Consider the following 22,399-nt stretch of genomic DNA (forward strand, 5'->3'; position numbering starts at 1 on the left):
GACTTCGGGATATTTCCTGCGTTTTGCAAGATTTTTGGGTGCACTTCACGAGTCAGAAGGTAAGTTACTCTCTATGTCTATCAATACCTGTTTTAAAATGTATGGTCTATTATATTTATGCATATTTTTACATGGAGAAGTTGTGTATAGTGGATTGTAGTGTGTGAACGGGTACTTGAACTTTAGCGCTTGTGAAATTGTTGAGAATGGCATTGCCGAGTCAAAATATTCCGAAGTGACAATGGGGATTACATGTTGTGAGGTTACTTTGAGATATAGAGTGTTGCGTAGCATGCATTTTGATATGAATTTGAAACTGCATGGTCAGTTGTCGATTTTCATCCGTTCAGCTACAGTGCACGGAGCTGAGTTTACGGACTGTGTGGTTCATAGATATTATATGGCGGTTCAGCCCATGCCTAGCGTTGATGTCTGTTCGAACCCCTGAAACAACAGCAAAACCTTTCTTAAAAAAAACAACTCAGTTGAACACATACACGTGTATTGTTTAAAGTAGAGGTTTCAAACAGTCTGTTCCAGAGATATTCCGCGGTACTATATACGTCAAACTGTGTGGACTTTGAAAGACGTGTTCTGTATTTAATAATACGCTGGGCACATCATGTACTTTGGCGAGGCGGGTGTGCTAGAAAACGAAGATCGATGCAAGTTTTGGATTCAAAATCGGCTGTTTTCGGCGGAGAAACTGCCCGCCGTATTTTCTGCAGGAGGACCAGCGATTTTTTCTACATCAGTCTGCAGGGCTGTGGTGGGAGGCCGTATAACGCCGGTAACACACAGCCCTGCCATGCAGAGCTATACCGTATACGAAAGACAGAAAAGCCGTTTCTAAATGAGCTTGCGTGTTTGCGTGCTGTTCAAGTGAGCCTTTTTTCACTTGACGTTCATTCAACGTTACGCAGTTTGAACCCTTCCTCAACTGAGCAATTTCCGCCGAAATAGGAAGAAATTGATCGAGACCAGCAACAACTGTCGTGCATGACGATTTGATTTCGCCGCTGCGTGGGCCACGGCCGCAATGTGCATGCATTACGTTTGTAGGTAGGCGACGTTACAGTCAATCGTCATTTTCACACGAGACTGCCTTGAGCATACTGTATTAGTATACACGTGACGTCATAACTCTCGCGAGACTAGGGTGTTTGAGAAAGCATGCACCAGCTGCAATAAATGCGGAAGTAAATGTAGTTTGAGCGGGTCATTGAGAGAGAAACGAAAGTCGACAACGACTAAAACAGACCAGTATTCTAATCTTGTTTTCCACTTCGTCGAGATAAAAATCAACTTTGCCTTGGGACAATTTTCCTTGCCACTTCGGTTTCAAGTGTCATTGCCGCACGTGGCGATCCCCGTGAATATATCTGAATGGGCCGCGCTGTAGGATGCGCTTTTGTATACAGTGCATTTCAAAAGGACAAACCTAAAACGGTAAATGCGTTTTCGTTTAATATCGACTCGTGTCGGTCGTGTGAAGTCGATCGGGTATCAGTTAATTCGAACATAGGTGTACAGTGGCATTAGTCTGTGGCATCAGTTCGTACAATTAAAGGTTCATAATTTGTAGGTGTGTGAGTGGGTTATATCAGTTAATGTCGGAGAGTACAGCGTTAGTTGCGTGGCAGTTGTAGTAGTAGGTATATGCATGGTACATGTGACCTGTTTCGTTTTCAACTCAACTTCAAGTTCAAGTTGGGTCATGGTTCATTGGTTGTAAATAAGTTTGCTTGCTTAATTTCATTATCATATTTGTGATAAGTTCTTGTTTTAACAAAGACAGTATTTTTCCCTTAGTGTGTAGTAGGTAGCAATGAAAAAATAGTATATCAAATTTGACGTTTCATTGTCTAAAAAAAAACAGTTTCCCATGTGGGCTACGACTTCAAGTAGTACAAGATGTATATAGTTGCACAAGGACCAACCCTGGTATACCAATCTGTTAGCACAGAGATACCGGGGAATTTCGAACCCTTTTAATTTATTTAATGTGACTCTTTATTTAAATCTTATCCTCTTGGGAGAGATGATTTGAATTAAAAGGGTATCTACAAACAAAAAGATTTGTTTTATTGTTTCTCCTCTTGCTGTTTTATTGTATCATGTTTGTGAGTACTTCTGGTTGACTACACAACAACATTTATGATGCAATGTGTTGCACAATTTTCTTTCAGGGTGTTTTGAATTGTTATTTATGTACACCTCTTTTATTCAAAAAAATATTGAATTGTAGGATGCTTGGGTATCAATTAAAAATATTCCCTATTGACGTGGAGTTAGCATAACTAATTTATGAGTTTTTAAAAAAATGTACTTTATCTCTATACCAGTCTGTAAATAGTTTTGAAAATTATATTTTGTTTTTAATACATAGGTTGAAAATACAGCATGCCAAAGAAGAAATATTGGCGAAAATCAGTTGTGAAACAACAAGTAAGTGTGTACAAAATTCTGCTCACGGGTGAGCAATCAAGTAGGCTTAAAGGGCTAGATCATAAGTCTAGTCTGGTGTTAGTGCTTTTACATTTAATTAGTCTGTGTGTCTCAACATCCTGGTATGTTTGTGTAAGCTTACAACCATAATTCAATTATATGATTGTTCAGCCTCAGTAGACACCTTATGCATTAAGTAAACAATTTCAGCAGAGTTATCGGCAATATTAGCACAAAAGGATGCATGGTTAATATTTATTTACCAAAGACCATGGAAAATTACCAGAATGCAAGGCCATGCAGTGGTTATTGATATGTTGCGATAATTATATGTGGGCTTGTGGATGCTTTGGAAAGTAAAAGCTCCTATGTGTGGTACTTTGTTGCCTATATTTTTTGTTTTCAACACCACATTGCTTGAATGTAAACATGGTCACTGAGGAATAACTCAGCCACAGGTAGTGAACAAGTGTTCACTTGATCAGACAACTGAAAATTCAATTAGATAAATTATTAGTTGAAATTAAGTTTCATCAAATTTTATGAAACTGATAAGTCAGGGTGTATACTTGTTAGTAAGTACAAATATTGATGTGAAGCATGGCTGTTCTCTGAATTCTTGGCCAGGTGATCAGATATCAAAAATAATGTGAAATGTGAAATTAGCAAAAATCAAATTTCTGCCAATGAATGTTACTTGAAGATGAGTTACATTATCCAGTAACTAGGTAACATTTCAATTATTATTAAAAAACATTGGTAAGCTGCCCCCCTTACACATACAAATGTTTCAAATACTTGTGTTTTGAAGTTTTTTATCGTGCTACTAATGTACATACATTTTATTGATACAAATGTACTCTTTATAAATCACATGAAAATTAAGTATATCAACTTGAAGGTGATATGAAAATAGCATGAATATGACACTTGAATGATATGCTTGTTAAACTTAATGCATTTTTTTGTTTCTTTTACAGCCTGGTGCTGGCAGGAGCCATGCTGATAATCGGCGTACGTCAGCTGACAATTCTGGTTTGGGTGGTTCCAGTGAGGCAAAACACCCATTACCATGTGATATATCTGTAGTGATCGATACAATAAGAGTTTGCTACCATACTATAGTATTCTATATGAAAGTACCTTAAGCAACTTACACTCAAGCAACCTATTCATAAGTGAACCATCCATAAGCAACCTTTACAGCAAAAAATGTCATGTACCACAAAACAGTGCACAAATACAGTCCAACAGTAGTATACTGCCTACAGATCCTTTTTTACTGCAAAGTAAAACTATTCAGACTCAGAAAAGCAACTGTCAGAAGCTTGAATGGGAAAGTTACACTATAGGCCATGTTATCCAAGCTAGTATTCATCAAGGAAGTCCTGTTTTTCATGAATCTTTAAGAGGTAAACAATGCACTTGTAATGCCCTTGTATACTTATGTGTATCTCAAGACAAGCATTCATTAACATCTGAGGACTTGAATTGCATTTTACGTAATGGTGACAGTTTATACAAAGAAACAGTCAGTTACCTGCAGGCCAGCAATGAATTTCATTCAGATATTTTAATGTTTAATGAATTACCAAATATTGTACACATGAAGTCTTTGCAGTACAATATAGAGAAACGCAAGCAGTATTTTGGGTTGTTAGATCATTTCACAGATATAGATATACCAGACTGTTTACATTTCAAGGACGCCATTACCAAAGCTTTCAATTCTAGTAACACTTTGTTGTTGATGACAGGTGGCTATTGCATGGCTCTTTCCAAACACCACAGTGGTAAATATTGTATATTTGATTCACATAGCCGTAACTCACATGGCTTGCAACACATTGATGGCTCAAGTATTGTAATATTCTTTGACACACAATATGCTCTAATTAATTATTTGTATTCTTTGTTTGATAACTTGAATTTGAATAAAATGACAGCGTATGAGCTTCAAGAAGTGATCATTCATGCTAATAATTCAGCACATCAGGCTCGACAGCAACATGACAGACATGAGGACCTTATGGTTAATTATTTTAATTTCCAGACACAACAACTATCTTCTAAAAAGAATGCTCAGAGGTTAGACAGCAATGAAGGTAATGTGAACAGTACTGTGTCATCTGTACCTAAAAAGGTTTCAAGTAAACAATATGAAAGAGAATATAAACAGAAAAGAAGACAAAACCACTCATTTTTGGCTGGTGAACGTGAAAAAGATAAATTAAGGAAAGCTCTGAAGAGGCAAAACCAAGATTTTAGAAAGACTGAAAAAGTTCAGTTGAAATTGCATATGCAACAACAGAGACCAAATCCTCAATTCAAACACGAAGAACATTGTCAACAACAAGTACAAAAGAAAGCGCTGCGACAAAATCAAGTGTTCAAAGAGAAAGAAAAAAAAATTACGGTCACACATAACTGAACTTCGACAAAATCCAGAATTCAAAGAGAGAGAGAGACTGAAACTACGGTCACATATAACAAAACTCCAACAAAATCCAGAATTCAAAGAGAGAGAGAGACTGAAACTGCGGTCACATATAACTGAACTTCGACAAAATCCAGTGTTCAAAGAGAAAGAGAAACTGAAATTGCGCTCACAGATGAAATACTTGTGTCAAAATCCTAACTTCAGACAGCCAGAAAAGGAGAGGCATAAAATATACATTCAAAATTTGCGAAAGAATCCCACATTTAGACTAAAAGAGAAATTAAAGACCAAAATCTCCATGAGATCTCTTTGCAAATGTACTGAATATAAAAACACTGAGAGACAGCAGCAACAAAGTTATAAAAGCTCCCAAAGGCAGAGTGTTGTTTTCTAACAGAAAGAGAAACATTTGAAACGAAAAGCACAAGACATAAAGCGCTTAAGAAACAAAGAAAGATATGTAATTGAAAGCAGTAGTGAAGCAATAGACTGTTCAGAAATTACTGAACTGAATACAAGCTTGCCAGACAACCGTCATGGTGAATTATTGCAAGACTGCATTGATAGTTTCCAGAAACATACATCTCAAGGACCCATTTATGTCTGTTCATCATGTCATCAAACATGGTTCAGAAAGTCTGTAATTCAAGCTGCCAAATTAGCCAAACATTCTGCCAATGCATCGCAATACCTGACTGGCTATATCTCTGTCAACAATACAGAATGGGTTTGTACTACATGCTATAGATCTATATCTGCAGGCAAAGTCCCAAAACTGTCTATAGCCAATAGAATGAATTTTCCCAATATACCATCAGAATTACATTTACACCAATTAGAGGAACGCTTAATAGCTTTGAGAATTCCTTTTATGCATTTGTGCACATGAGGCACCCGCACACAAACCAAGCATTGCTCACAAATTTCTCACTCCCTCGACACTCTTGTTACCATCCATATGGGAGCGACTGTGTCATTGACGCTATTTTTGATTGATAGAACGATGGTGCTATCAATTCGATAAAAGATACACCAATCAACAGGATGATCAAGAGATCGATAGATCGATCGATTCGATAAATATTGATAGATTTATAAATCGATTGATAGATCAATATAATATCACAATGTCTCGTACATGACTCTTTTTACAAATTTCTGCTGCAAATCAATTGTGTTTTTGACTGATTTCATGGAAGTACGAACATCTAAGTTGATCCAAATGTTTTCAAACTATTGGAATCAGTTTTGGCAGTTGTTCTAGTCTTGCTATGGTAGCTATACCATTTAGTTGTAGCTGCATTGGTGAAATTCAAAGAGAAGGTATCAGTCCTGATAAGAAAGAAAGGCAGGGAATGAGGGGTAGGCCTAATTCACGTGCTGGGTGTCATGAGCCACGAGCTGCGAGCCAAAGTTCACGATGCACGATTAGGGACTGGACACAAATTACAGGGGGGGGGTGGGCTGGTGTTTTTTGGGGGTGAGTCGCCATTTTTCGCGCAAGCATTTTTGAAGGGTCATAAAATTTGTGCAAGCCTATGGGGGAGGGTCACCTGTTTTCATGCATCAAAGCTGAAATTGCATGTGCACGTTATGGAATACTGAAAAAAGAAAAAATACCTCCTGGCACTTTCATTTTCCGCCATTACCATTTTCGGCGCGCCCTTCGGGTGCAAATTTCAGGTGATGATCCGAGCAGCCACATTGATTTAAGTTGTCATGATTTCTACTTATTCAACACTATTGTGCATAACTGTCCCCTATAATGACTCTTTCAATAACAATTTGGGAGATTACTTATTTGACATCATTCTCCCATTGACAATACATTGGGTATAGGTCGGTGTCAATCGTTCATGTCGCTGTATGTACATTTTTTAATTTTTTGAGGACATTGACAGAATACAAACTGTTCAGAATAGTGCATAGTGTCATCAATAACAACTGGAAGCTTCAGGTCGAACAACTTTTGAATAACAATTTAGGATCAGATAACCTATGAGTTATTTGTAGTTTCCTCATAGCCTACAATGTATAGTGAATCAACATTTCGGTGAAATTCCAAAATCAAATTTCTTGCACACACATTGACTTGTAACCACTCTAGTCTAATCAAGAACATAAATATCAATAATCAAGCATACATAAATACACAGATTTGCCAAGTTTTGTATTTAAAAAAAATTATTCATAGTTTCTTCATAGACTACAATGTATAATGGATCCACATTTTTATGCGAAATTCCAAAAACAAAGTTATTGTACACAGATGCACGTGTTACCACCCTCTTCTAATCAAGCACAATTATGTCAATTATTCAGGGTCCATATATGCACAAATAGTGCAAATTTTTAATTCTGAAAATTTTTTGACAGTTTTGTCATAGACTCCCATGTATAGTTTTGTCATAGACTCCCATGTATAGTGGATCAACATTTTGACAGAAATTCCAAAATCAAATATCTTGTTCACATGTGCACTTGTAAACAACCCATGCTAATCAAGTATATCTATATCAGTTATTAAATATCTGTATATGAACAGATATAGCTTGTTTTATACTGGAAAATACACGTTCGTAGTTTTCTTATAGTCGACTACATGTATAGTGAATCAACATTATCGATAAAATCTAAAAATTACATTTTTTGTACAGGCATGCACTTTTTACCTGCCACTTCAAGCAAAGTACATTTACATGAATAGCACACATATGATTTGACATTTTTCGGACAACGCGTTATATCGGCCTCATTTTGCCTTCCTTTCGGGAGGGCAACTTAAAAAGTATAGCTAGTCAGAAGGGGGTCTTTAACACATTGCGGGGTTTTTTTGGGGGTATTGAGTAACAGGGGAGGGTCACTTATTTTCATGCACGGATAAGGGGGAGGGTCACTAATTTTTGTGCATGAACTTTTGAAGGGTCACTATTTTTACACAGCGGTTTTTCGAAAAACACCGGCCCACCCCCCCTGTAATTTATGTCCAGTCCCTTAGTATGTAAAGCTAGAAATAAGTGCATTTCACTCTATTTCACTTTAACTATTCATCTTCACTGATAAATCACATTTAACAGACGCCTTGCATGTGCATAAAGTGGTGACCTGCAATATGTGTGTTCACGAATTCAACATGTGCTGGCCAGTAAGGGACTGAAAAAAATTATAAGGAGGGAGGGCGAATTTTTCAAAACGATGCTGAGAAAAGTGACTCTCCCCTATTGTTATGCTGTCCCTGTGCGTGCTATAGTCAACATCTATAATATTTTATTTGACAAACATTTACTAATTCATAATGTGACACCTCATCCCACCAAATATGAAGGCTGTTGCACTAATATACTGTCAAATAAGTTAAATTCAGGCCAAATGTCATCCTGGTTACTTGATATTTTTGCTGTACACTTTACCCCCATGATGGCTGTCCAGCAAACATCAGACCTATAGCCATATTAGCAAGGTCAAATGTCATACTGGTCACTTGATATTTTAGCAGAAATCTTAGTTAACATAATCATCTCCATCCACTAAACTTCAGACCTCAACCTTTGTTAGCTAGCCTATAATTTATAGATGTGCATAATCAGTGAGGTTCAGGATGATTTGAGGGTCGAAGGTCGGTGTCCCATACCAGTCACAGTTCAATAGACACCAGCTTTCTTTGGCTCTTACGTAGGATAAATCACACCTTAGTTGCAGAGGGGGGATAGGGCATGTCAAAGGTCATAAAATTCTCAAAATAATATTGTAAAAATCTTAATATTATAATGGCTTAAGACCTAGATATTTGAAATATAGCAACCTTACCATATGGTCTACAAAACTAATGTACAGAATTTTGATTGATCAGGTTTTAATGATTTTATGGGCAGTGTGATTTTGAAAAATACTGGCCCTTCCTTCCTATAATTTATCTCAAGTCCGTTTCTGCATATGCCCCTTGATGTAGAATTAGTAAACACACATTCGCTGGTCACCAATTCATGCATTTAGAAGGCGGCATTGAAGCCTCAATGTTGATTTATCCATGAAACTGAATCAATGAATTAAATTAGAGTGAAAATGCACCTATTTCTAGCTTAACATGCTAATCGTGCGTTCATCGCTCGTGGATCATGGCTCTCAGCACTCGGTACGTGAATTAGGCTTCAATACCTGGGAATGACCAGCTGTAGGTTTACACAGAGAACCCCAATGAGAAAGACAAGCGACCTAGCGGCCGATATAGCTCTGCTGTGTTTATGTAGAGAATAACTATTTTTGATACATGTTGAGGAAGAAGGTGGAAATCTTTGACAGCTCAATTCAGTGGCCAGAAAAAAGTGACTAAAATAGCTGCAAAAAATACACAATTGAAGATTTCGTCATACTTTGAATATATCACATCGGATCATCCCTAAGAACATGTCAACCAAAGCTATCTGACGAAGTAGTTTTTGAGAATAAATTTTCTGACCAAAAATGGCAACAATTACCCCAAAAATAAAAATTGCAGATTTCATCATGATTTCAAAAGATCAAATTAAGTTCATCTGTAGGAACCTGCATATCAAATTACAAAGCTATCAGACCATTACTTTTTGAGAAACACATTTTTTGATCAAAAATGGAAAAAATTGCCCCAAAAATTGCAGATTTCATCATAATTTCAATAAATATCCTTTAGTTCATCTATAGAAACCTGAATACCACAATTTCAAAGCTATCAGATGAGTAGTTTTGGAAATACACATTTTTTGACCAAAAATGGCAAAAATTGCCCGAAAAATACAAAATTACAGATTTCATCAGAAATTCAATATATATTGCTTAGCTCATCTGTAGAAAAATGTATACAAACTTTCAAAGCTATCAGACCAGTACTTTTTGAGGAACACATTTTTTGACCCAAAATGGCAAAAATTGGCCCAAAACTACAAAATTGCAGATTTTACCACAATTTCAATAAATATCATTAATGTGATCTATAGGAACCTGTATACCAAATTGCAAAGCTATCAGATGAGTAATTTTGCAAATACACATTTTTTGACCAAAAATGGAAAAAATTGCTCCAAAAATACAAAATTGCAGATTTCATCATAATTTCAATAAATATCATTAAGTTTATCTGTAGAAACCTGTATACCACATTTCAAAGCTATCAGATGAGTAGTTTTGGAAATACACATTTTTTGACCAAAAATGGCAAAAATTGCTCCAAAAATACAAAATTGCAGATTTCATCATAATTTCAATAAATATCATTAAGTTTATCTGTAGAAACCTGTATACCAAATTTCAAAGCTATCAGATGAGTAGTTTTGGAAATACACATTTTTTGACCAAAAATGGCAAAAATTGCCCCCAAAATACAAAATTACAGATTTCATCACAAATTTAATACATATTACTTAGTTCATCTATAGAAACCTGTGTACAAAATTTCAAAGCTATTAGACCGGTGCTTTTTGAGAAATACAATTTTTGACCAAAATGGCAAAAATTGCCTTAAAAATGCAAATTTGCATATTTCTGCACAATTTGAACAAATCTGAAATAGATCATCCCTAGAGACATATGTACCAAAAAATATCAAAGCTATCTGACTGGTAGTTTTGAAGAAGATGATTTTTAAAGTTTTTTACCAAAAATGACAAAAATTGCCTTAAAAATACAAATATGCAAATTTCACCACAATTTGAACAAATTTGACTGAAATCACCCTCAGTAAACTGCATATCAAATTTCAAAGTAATCGGACTAATGGTTTCAGAGAAGGAGAAAAAACACCAAAAAATGCCCCAAAAATACAAATATGCAAATTTCTCCACAATTTGGACAAACTTAAGTGAGGTCACCCCAAGTGAAGTGGATATAAAATTTCAAAGCAATTGGACTTGCGGTTTCAGAGGAGAAGGCAATTGTTGATGGACGACGACGGAAAATCACTATATTTGATAAGCTCCGCGTCGCTGACAGCGGAGCTAAAAATTATTGTGTCTGTGTCGGTTACAATTCAGACAGAAACTATGGTTGCAATAACAAGATAAGAAACAACTTTTCAAACAAATTTCAGCAGTGTAGCAACATTTAGAGCAAATTAGTTATTCGTAATGCAACAAAATTTATGCAAGCGAGTCTTGGAGATACTTTGCTTTGCATCTAAATGTGATTTTCACAAAACATTTGCTTTTTAACTATGTAAGGGCGACATTTTTTATTTTTGTGTTTCTCATCTCCAGATCGACCATTAATTTCAGCTCTGACATGAAAATAAAAAAACTTTTTTATTTGTGCCGGCTTTGAGGTGATCATTCTAGCAACAGCACAACCATCATCAAATTGTGAGATAATTGTAGCGACTCAGACTGAAAGGGCAGAGAGCACAGAACACTGAACTGAAAGACAAGAAGTTGCAGTGACTGAATGTACAGAACATTGAACTGAAACTTGTTTTTTTTTTAGTTCGACCAGCCATCCTGCCCGAGTATTCCTCTCGAGATGAGAAACAAAAAAAATAAAGGGTCACCCCAATCGGACCAGCCACAAAATCGAAATCTAACAGACCAATGGCAATGCCAAAATCACCGACAGCAAACATTGCCTGTTTCCCATGTCTCTGGATAAGATTTTCTTTTTATTGAACTTCCGATGCCCTTTGTCTCCAGATGTGTGTTTGTTACAGTTTTTCTTACTTTGGTGCTGAATTTGTGACTGAAATCCTCTAAGTACACAGTGCATTTCATTTCGTTGCCACAACTCAGTGTATGAGATGAGGACACTGCATTTTACAAAATTATGTACAGAAGATCCAAAACGTTTCCCTCCACCTAGCACTAGTTCGCAGGTGTAAGGTAAGAACGAAGTAATGATAGGGGGCATTTACATGATTTATAAAGCTCAAATTACGATTAAAGGAATAATCATCATCGCTGTAACCGTTATTAAACACGAAATGTAGTTGTTTTATATAGGTCTCTTTCCAGGCAATATGGCGTCTTTCGTGGTGCATATTCCATTTTTATTGGTATGGTTGGCCTTAATTTGGAGTACCGAAAGTTATGGCAACCAAGCTATGGATGATAAAACTTATGAGGTAATACATGTGTACAAGTATCTGAAAGGAGAATTCAACATTCCAGCCAAAGATCGCACACCAGTCGAAAGAGCTGCCCTTGTCCGTTTTTACTGGAGCAGACTTCCATACACACTGAGTGAAGATGGTTACTTGGAATGCGACGAGAAACGTGTAGTGTGCTGCAGTGAAATCAATAAACACATGAAGGATGCAATGAGGAAAAGTAAAAGATCAGGGGCTAGAAAATTGAAACATCGCCTAGGTGTCAGATTTTGCGTGAAGTCAATAAGTGAAGCCAATATTCAGAAAAAACTTGGACAAGTCAGAGACATATCAGCTGTTAAAGGCAAGATTCAACAACCTGTTTGCCCTGTTTGACGACCCATAAGGGCTTCCGCAGTACAAAAACGACACCAGATAGATCTCCTTAATATGGAAGGGTATAGAGTTGTTCACAATGGGATAACCTATCTTATACAAGTATGTCCGGATTTTTCTGATAATGGGCCCACCCAAATAGACGCCCTGGGCGATTATTCAGAGGGTGAGCGTTTATTTGGGATTTTAGTTTTGCCTGATTGATATACTTGTGGCATCTCAATTTGCCTTGCCTACACACAAAAAAATCACCAATGAGCTGTAATAAATGACTATTGTGTTGCTACCCATAGAAAAAAAAAGCGACCTAGCGGCGATATAGCTCCGCTGTGTTTATGTAGAGAATAACTATTTTTGACACATGTTGATGAAGAAGGAGGAAATCTTTGATAGCTCAATGCAGTGGCCAGAAAAAAGTGGCTAAAATAAGCTGCAAAAATACACAATTGAAGATTTCATCATACTTTGAATATATCACATCGGATCATCCCTAGGAACATGTCAACCAAAGCTATCTGATGAGTAGTGTTTTGAGAATAAAATTTTCTGACCAAAAATGGCAACAATTGCCCCCCCAAAATAAAAATTGCAGATTTCATCGTAATTTCAAAAGATCAAATTGAGTTCATCTATAGAAACCTGTATACCAAATTCAAAGCTGTTAGACCAGTACTTTTGAGAAACACATATTTTGACCAAAAATGGGGAAAATTGCCACAAAATTCAAAATTGCAGATTTCATCATTATTTCAATAAATATCATGTAGTTCATCTATGGAAACCTGTATACCAAATTTCAAAGCTATCAGATGAGCAGTTGTTGAAATACACATTTTTTGACCTAAAATTGCAAAAATTGCCCCAAAAATACAAAATTACAGATTTCAGGAGAAATTAAATATATATTACTTAGCTCATCTGTAGGAACCTGTATACCAAATTTCAAAGCTATCAGACCAGTACTTTTTGAGAAACACGTTTTTTGACCAAAAATAGCAAAAATTGCCCCAAAATTACAAAATCGCAGATTTCATCATAATTTCTACAAATATCATTAAGGTGATCTGTAGGAACCTGTATACTAAATTGCAAAGCTATCAGATGAGTACTTTTGGAAATACACATTTTTTGACCAAAAATGGCAAAAAATTGCCCCAAAAATACAAAATTGCAGATTTCATCATAATTTCAATACATATCATTTAGTTCATGTGTAGGAACCTCTATACCAAATTTCAAAGCTATCAGATGAGTAGTTTTGGCAATACACATTTTTGACCAAAATGGCAAAAATTGCCCAAAAATACAAAATTACAGATTTCATCAGAAATTCAATATATATTACTAAGTGCATCTATAGAAACCTGTATACCAAATTTCAAACTATCAGACACAAACTATCAGACCAGTACTTTTGAGAAATACATTTTTGACCAAAAATGGCAAAAATTGCCTTAAAAAATGCAAATTTGCATATTTCTTCACAATTTGAACAAATCTTAAATAGATCATCCCTAGGGACATATGTACCAAATTTCAAAGCTATCTGACCGGTAGTTTTGAAGAAGAAGATTTTTAAAGATTTTTTTACCAAAAATGACAAAAATTGCCTTAAAAATACAAATATGCAAATTTCACCACGATTTGAAGAAATCTGACTGAAGTCACCATAAGTAACTGCATATAAATTTCAAAGCAATCGGACAAGCGGTTTGAGAAAAGAAGATTTTTTTACCAAAAACACCAAAAAATGCCCCAAAAATACAAATATGCAAATTTCACCACGATTTGAACAAACTTAAGTGAGGTCACCCCAAGTGAACCGCATATAAAATTTCAAAGCAATTGGACTTGCGGTTTCAGAGGAGAAGGCAATTGTTGACGGACGACGACGACGACGACGACGACGGACGACGGACGACGACGGACGACGACGGAAAATCAACCTATTTGATAAGCTCCGCGTCGCTGACAGCGGAGCTAAAAAATACTTGTGGCTTGCTGAAGGCAGCCATTTACATCAAGCATCCCTACATTTCTAAAATTACTGCAAATGGAATGACCCATAGAAAGATATTGAGACAAGTGTAGCAATTTATAACAAGTGTGGCAGTTATTTGGCAGTGCGTATTGTGTGATTGACACATGAAAGTTCGTTGACCAGAGAGGGTACTCTTCATTACGAAAAAAAAACCAAAACATTCTGTGAAGCATTTTATTTACCGTCTTGATATGAACACTAAAGTAGCTACCTCTATGAAGTCATATGAGAAACATGTAGTACATTTATTGGAAAAAATAAACGATGTTTCTGTAGTTTTTTTTCACAATTTGATTGGCTATAACAGACATTCTTGTGTTCTTGCTTCTATTTAATTTAACCAATATAACAAGCACACTTTCACACACACTGACAAACATTATTCGGTAGTTCTCTTTTTGAAGGATGTGTTGGCCCTGAAAAGGGCTGTTTGATAAGGGTGAGTGGTAACAGTGCTCAGTCTTTTACCACGTACTCAAATTGAGTAAGTCAGAGAATTTTTTTGACAAGGCCTTCACTGCTTGGGGAAATATAAAACCCAAGATTGCAGATCTGAGCCGCTCCGATTTTTCGGAAGTGGAAGGAGGCCTTTTCCTTCAGTTTAATCAAGTAACGCCCATCTAACGAGCACTGAAGATCTATAATCTTCGCCAGTACTTTGGCAGCGTCTCTCTTCAGGCTTGCTACTTTAGTGCCGTTATCGTCGTCAGTGACTATAGCAATGGCATTCTTGTCGTAGTGGTTGTTCGCATCTCGTCTGAGTACATACCCTTCACCCACTTGTAACTCTCTCTCACCGTAGTGACTCATGCCAATGGCAAGGACGCCTCTGATGATGACCTTCATGACACTGGGCCCAACAGGATACTGTGGTTTCAGTCAGTTTCAGTCGCGTTTTAAACGTTTTTTGACCAATCAAATGTCAACAACGATTATCACGATCGGTAAACCGTGTCTTTAATTTCTACCAGCCCTATATGAAAGAAACGCGGTGGACTTTGAGTCAAACGTTTACGTATTGTCGTCCACGATCTCAACAAAGTGTAAAATGGCTAGTCACATTGACGAAGATGACGATGAGTCAAACTTTCACACATTGTTGTCCACGATCTCAACAAAGTGTAAAATGGCTAGTCACACTTTCGTTGACTTGTCAGTACCATTGACGAAGATGACGATTTGACTAAGTGTAAAAGGGCTTGTCGAAGTTGTCCTTTGAATACAGATGGCTTTTTACAACCCCTTACGATGGAGATGTGCGTTTATCTGCGTTCAAAAACGCCATGTGCAGTCAGTCGAAGTCCTGGCATCGCTACTAAACTTTGACAGTATGTACAACTTACAACGTATACGGTCTATGTGATCATGAAATGAAATAAACGGTTACGCTACAGTTTGACATTATAACACTTTCATCAATATCAAGATCATACAGAATCTACTTAACAGATGAAAATGGAATAAACTTCTCTATGAGACCAAAACTTTTATCTCGTTCAAGCAGTGGTTCAAAACATTGCCGACAATCCAAATTAATTTACATTGATGTTGATTAAACCTATTCCGTCACATGTTTTACTAATTCATACACTTGAGCAGCGAAGGCGAAAGGAAAAGTTTGTCATGTGCATGCGGGAACGTGTGTTGAGAGAGAGAGAGAGAGAGAGAGAGAGAGAGAGAATCAGAAATGCACATTCAAAACGAACGCTGAGATTAATTTTTGGAGCGATAAATAAGCAACGGCATGTGCCCAATTATATTTGTTTGAAGTTGAAATGTTTTGGCTTCACAGGATAGGGCGAGTCTATTCGTAAATATTACATTAAGCGTTTTCCCTCGATAACGAGAGAGAGAGAGAGAGAGAGAGAGAGAGAGAGAGAGAGAATCAGAAATGCAATTCAAAATGAACGCTGAGATTAATTTTCGGAGCGATAAATAAGCAACGGCATGTGCCCAATTATATTTGTTTGAAGTTGAAGTGTTTTGGCTTCATGGGACAGGGCGAGTCTATTCGTATATATCACATTAAGGGTTGTCCCTCGATATCGATAGGAATAAGTTTGTCTCCCTCAATTGCTGTTTGAAAAAAAAAAATCCTAAATTGTGTTCCTTGAGATGCGTAAGGTATTGGGGAACTGAACAGTCATTGCGCTGAACTACGACAAAGATATAAATGGTACTGAACAGCCGGTCTGTATCCTTGCTAAAAGTGGGCTCATTATACTTCATTAAAATTGTAAGTTACCAATAAGGCTAGTTGCCCTTCAAAACATTTCTTCGTTTGCTTACCAACGATAAAGACAATTTGACAAACTTTTCAATACCTAGTCTATAGTAGCTAAAAACAATTGCCTGTTTAATGCAGTATCTATGGCTCTTGTACTACATATGTGTAATTGCTGCTAACGATCTCTTTTGACAGTAATGCATAATGGTGCTCGATTTACAGAGTGGTGCGATACATGTTACCAACACCACGTGTGCGATCATCAAGTCTCAAGAGTTAGTTGTCGGCCTCATCAAACTTTTGTTCCACTTTGTTTCACACTTTCACACTTTTGAAACAATGGCGAATTTTCTAATAAAGTGAGCGTTCTGACGAGCCAACGTTCAATCATTTCTTTGGGTGCATACTAGTAGTAGTTCATCTTCAAAGTTCTAAACCGCAACATGGTCAAGCATCGTTCCTATACTTTCACAGAGAAGTTGAAAGCCATGGCTACATGCAAAGAGGCAAAGAGTCTCTCTGAAGCATCTTGTCAGACGGGTATTGACAGAAAAAGACTGCGTGAGTGGATGAAGCAAGAAACTGAAATTGGCAATGCTACAAACAAGTGAGCTCGACGTGCTCTAGGTAAGTAAAACTTTGTGTGTTCATTAGCTGAGTTTATTAGGTGTAAGAAGGTCACGACATGCAAGCGTTCAGTTGTTGTTGCTCGGGTAGTACATCGGCAAAACTTTGAATGCATGTCACAATTTCTTTCTTTCTTTTCAACAATTTTATTTACACGTACCACGTTTAGGGCCACGTTTAGACACTCGCTCGAACATCGTTCGATGATCTAGAAACAACGTTGCACTAATTTTATTCCATATCACCATTAAATAGCAAAGTCTAGGCGATTCAAATGTATGCGCATTCGTCCGAAAGCTAGTTATCTTGTTGAGTCGCGCCCTATTCGCCGACAGAGCGACATCTTTGTTTAAATTAAGCAGCAGGGGCATAACTTTTCAACTTAATCGTATTTTCCTGCTATTTCATCAAAATTTATTGAATCATCGACATTAGAGGGGTATTGAATGCACAAACTACGGAGCAGTATTGTATGTATCAAGTTATTATCTCTCTGCATCACTGCATACATTATGCATTATCCTGAAAAACGATCATTGCCTCATTCACTTTCTCGGAGGCATGGTTTTACTACAACATGTACGGAACAATCAAAACAAAAGCTTGGTGTACATAAGTCACTTTAAAACTTTGCTTCAGCAGAAGGCGTAGCACTTAGCGTTCTGACAAAAAATTCGTTTTGAGTGTCTATGTTCTGAATCAGATGCACGTGGGGTCAAAGGTTTAGTGCCTTTGACGAAGGCTTCCGCCAAAGTTTGATTGGTCGTTTTGACATCATAGGGCCGCCCACGCTTTTCATCACCGCCGCGCCGTAAACAGTTTACGTGAATAAATTAAAGGTGTAAACACTGCGGGCTTCAATTTAGCGACTCTGCTATCAATATATATTTTTTTCCGTATATTGAATACAGACGGCCTCAGAAGGTAAATTTGAATATGATCAATGATAAGTCAGAGAAACTGTCGTATCGGTCTTTAAATTACGGCATCACTGTCAACTGGGGACATTATCAAGGGTGCAAATTTGACAAAAAATGAAGCTACAAACATAGCTATCTATGCTGTAAAGAAGAAAAGCGAAAATGTTCTGGCATTATATAATGTTCATGTATCATTGCAGTAATTATTTGTCAGAGTTTAGATTATTTCGGACTATTTAGCGTATTTATTTATTTCAATGTTTGGATAACCCATTACATCATTCTGATGAAACCCAAACTTACGGCTTCATGTACGTTCTGTTCGTTATCACTAGCACTACACCTTTTGTGAAAGGGGATCGGGAGGCCAAGAGATCGATGTTGACGGTTGAAAAAAAGTCAAATTGATGTAAAATGTAATCGTTAGGCTGTTGAAATGGGAAACTTGGATATACATCAACTTTTTTTCTTTCCTTTTTTTTTTTGAATATATGTTTCAAAGTCCTTTGTAGTTGTACTCGTACCATGTGGAAATTGATGAGAACGGAAGGAGAAAGCGTAAGCGTTTTGATATTGTAATCTGTCAATCATCTTTGGAGTGACGGTACTGGTATAAACATCAGTCATGCAATGTATCAATTTCCGTACTGCGCATATATTTTGTATCACAACTTAACAGTTCGTTTCTTTGTGTCGTTTCAGGTGCGGGTCGACGTGCATTTTATCCCAAATTAGAAGATAAGCTTATACGATGGTTCACCGAACAGAAAGAACGTCGGCACACTGTGAACTACAGGTTCATGAGAGAGAGAGTCCTTAAGCTTAGACAAGAACTTAACATCACGGCTGACTTCAAATGCGGTGACAAATGGATACACAGTTTCATGCAGCGTCACGGCCTAAGCGTCCGCAAGATCACACACACCGGTCAGCAGGACCGCCGGCCACCTTCAGAAACCCGCCGCATCGTCAAAGAACACTTAGACACTCTGAGAATCATGACAAAAGACATAGATGCATCGAACATTTTCAATATGGATGAAACTCCTGTTTACATAGATATGATGTCAGATGCGACCATCGATTTCGCGGGCAACAAGAACGTTGAAGCTGACAACTGTGGCGCTACAAAAGCTCGTTTTACAGCGGTATTGTGCACTTCGATGTCAGGAGAGCTGCTGAAGATGAATGTGTTCTTGAAGGGGCTGAAAAAAGTACCAAAGTGCAGTATCCCAAGAGACGTCGTGGTACTTCTCGCCAATAAAGGGTCGAGGATGTCAGATGTAATGCGGGAGTGGATAGAGAAAGTCTATCGAGTGCGCTCAGGGTCGTTTTTCCACCAGCTACCATCACTTCTGCTCCTTGATGAAGCAACGCCACACAAAGAGGAGACAAATCTGACGTTACTCGAAGATTGCTACAAAACATCCGTCAAGTTCATCCCAGCGAAAACGACAAGTTATCTACAGCCAGTAGATGTGAGCTTCAACGCCCCCTTCAAAGCCGCCCTTCGTGAACAGTGGAATAAATGGTTCACCACTGGTCCTAAAGAGTACACCGCTAAGGGCTTCCGTCGACGACCTTCTTGGGAGACAGTGTTCAGCTTTGTTTCACGTGCTGCTGAAAAGTTGAAGTCCGGCGTTGATTTTCAACGGGCCTTCGAATGCTGTGGCATCGGCAGCAGGGGACACACCATGGCGATGGACAGGTTGAACAGTCATCTTCAGAATGTGCTGAGTGGTGGAGATGATGATGAGTCGTGCAACACAGCCGTTGAGAGCGAAAGCAGTGATGAAGAAAATGACCTCGACAGTAGTGGATTTGAGCGAGCCATGGTGATTTTTTTGTCGGACACTGATGAGAGTGATTTGAAGGATTTTAGGCAGCATAGTTGACTTACCGTAGTTTTGTAGATTATAGTCGTAGAACTTGAATTCCAGAAAAGCATTGAACTTTTTCGTTTTAGATTTAAAATTTGTTGTATTGTTTTTTAGTATTCGTTTCACTTTAAGATATTCGTGTTGTACATAAATGTTTGAATTGATTTTTCTCTCTAAGAAAAAAGTGAGTGAATATGAATAAAAGATATTTGTTGAACTGTATCCTGGGTTCAGTTGTACTTCTATGCATGCATGTGTGAGAGTCTACGTCTGGTGTGGAATTACCAGGTCATGTACAGATCAGAGAAAGTGTAAGATTGTGTCCTTTTTTGGCGCAGGTGGTTTTGTCAGAATTTGTCGAGGAAGAGATCGTAAAAGAAAAAAAAAGAACGTTCAAACAAGGTGTTCTGCTACATTTTACTCTTTATTTTATCACTGTTTCCATGAGCTTTGACTCAAACATACACGTTTGTGAGTAGTTAATGGGCGTTTGTTACCCTACCAAATTAACACTCTGGGCGTTTATTTAGCTCCAGGTGTGCACCTGACAATTTACCCATTTTCTGAATAGACGCCCTGGGCCCATTATCAGAAAAATCCAGTATTAACGGTGATGGATATCTTTAGCCGATATATTTGGTTAAGGCCATTGGTGACAAAAAGAAGCAAGGAGGTAGCCCGGCACCTGAGAGAGATATACATAGAACATGGTCCACAGAGAGTCCTTCAACACGACAGAGGTAGTGAATTCGTGGGAGCAGTGAGAAAGCTAATGACATCCCTTGATGTTGAAATAATTTCTAGTTCAACATATCATCCACAGAGTCAGGGAAAAGTGGAACGCTCACATAGAAGTCTACGAAACAAATCATGCTGGATTTGGTAGCTACCTTAAAAAGGAGTCAACTGGGTAAAACACCTATCTCAGTATGCCACAATTCTCAATGATGACAGTCGTGAAGAACTTCAGTGGAAATCCCCTTTTGAGGTATATTTTGGTTGTAAAAACAACTGTTTAGTTGTACCCCCACCATAATCTTCCGATGTGATACCAACTGAAAGGTTAGGATCTAGGGTAAGAAAATCATATCAAAAACCATGGCCCAGAGATTTACGTGGGTTTGAGTTAAACAGGAAGAAAATAAGAGCTGCTTCATCAAAGGCATCATCACGTTGCGCTCAGAGATTTGTAGATCGTGAACTCGGTAAAAATCCTCCGTGTGTTTACAAAGTTAATGAATGAGTTCTTGTCAAGTGCAGGGACAAAAAACACCATGAGCCTCAGAGACACAGTGTAATACGGGGTAAGATAAAAGGAATCTAAAGGTTACATCACCATAAGATTAGGTTTGAGTCGCCTCCAATAACAGTGTCTTAAGAGCTTGGTTTTCTGTTAAAGACATAACCAGTACGACAAGGAAAAGTGAACATCAATGTAAAATTTGTTCACAGAAACAAAGACACCGCAAAAGGTATAATAGTATTCCATTTACTCATGATGAAAAAGTTGAGGCGTTAGGTATGGCCGTGCAACATGACCCAATTGGTGACGGACATTGCCAATTCACCGCCATTGCTGATCAGCTTCAGGATCTCGGTCTCTTTCGGTCACCTGCAACATTAATGGTCGGATCACTTTAAAATTTGGCGTGCAGGTGCCTTGTGATAACTCAAAATAGAATTCATCAAAATTATGGCAAAATTTGCATATTTGTATTTTTGGGCAATTTTTGCCATTTTTGGTTAAAAAAATCTTCTTTGAAACTGTGTATGCCATTACTTTCTAATTGGGTGTGCAGGTTCCTAGGAGTGACCTGAAGATGACTCTGTGAACTCAAGCTGAAATTTGCAAATTTTGTGGTACTTTTTGCCATGCTTTCAAATTTGTTACATAGGTGAAATGTAGTAGGTCATTCATTCAAAGTCAAGTACTGCCTGTGTAAATGAGCAGATTATAATTGTGCTGTTCCAGGCTGAGATGCTATTTATAGGAATGATGCAATGTTAGACAGTAATTGATGTTTTAAATGAATTTGACTTACATTGTATGTAACTCTTGTACTGTACAAACCCTATCAATTCACCCAGAAAAAAATAAATAATATGATTTTAAATAATTGAATTAATTAGGAAATCAACAAAGCCAAAATAATTTTAGTATAGAATTATTAGAAAGTTCAATTTTTTGACAGTTCATAGTGAACTGCTTACCATCTTGGAGGATTAAAACATGTAAAGGCAACTTTCCTGAATCCCAACTTTGACATATTCTGAACCGTCATATATTGTGCTCTGTATGTTATCTAAAAGAAATTTCTCATAATAGTTTGTCATGATAGGTTGGTCAAATAAATAGAGATAGAGAAAGTTCCAATTTC

General features: G+C 37.4%; 1 protein-coding gene across 3 annotated transcripts in view; it reads right to left on the reverse strand.

Annotated features, from left to right (window-relative positions):
- LOC139120882 (metaxin-2-like) overlaps positions 1–22,399 on the reverse strand; it is a 213,640-nt gene that overhangs the window by 19,609 nt on the left and 171,632 nt on the right. Inside the window, exon 8 of one of the 3 annotated variants that reach the window (XM_070685505.1) lies at positions 20,353–21,411. The exons of the other annotated variants lie outside the window; for them this stretch is intronic. Within the exon in view, the coding sequence (XP_070541606.1) occupies positions 21,396–21,411 (16 nt within the window). The 3' untranslated portion in view covers positions 20,353–21,395. Of the gene's footprint in view, positions 1–20,352; positions 21,412–22,399 lie in introns of those variants that run through there. 3 annotated transcript variants of the gene reach the window in all.

The sequence above is a fragment of the Ptychodera flava genome, chromosome 20 (genome assembly GCF_041260155.1).
Source record: "Ptychodera flava strain L36383 chromosome 20, AS_Pfla_20210202, whole genome shotgun sequence".
In the NCBI taxonomy this organism is placed as follows: domain Eukaryota; kingdom Metazoa; phylum Hemichordata; class Enteropneusta; family Ptychoderidae; genus Ptychodera; species Ptychodera flava.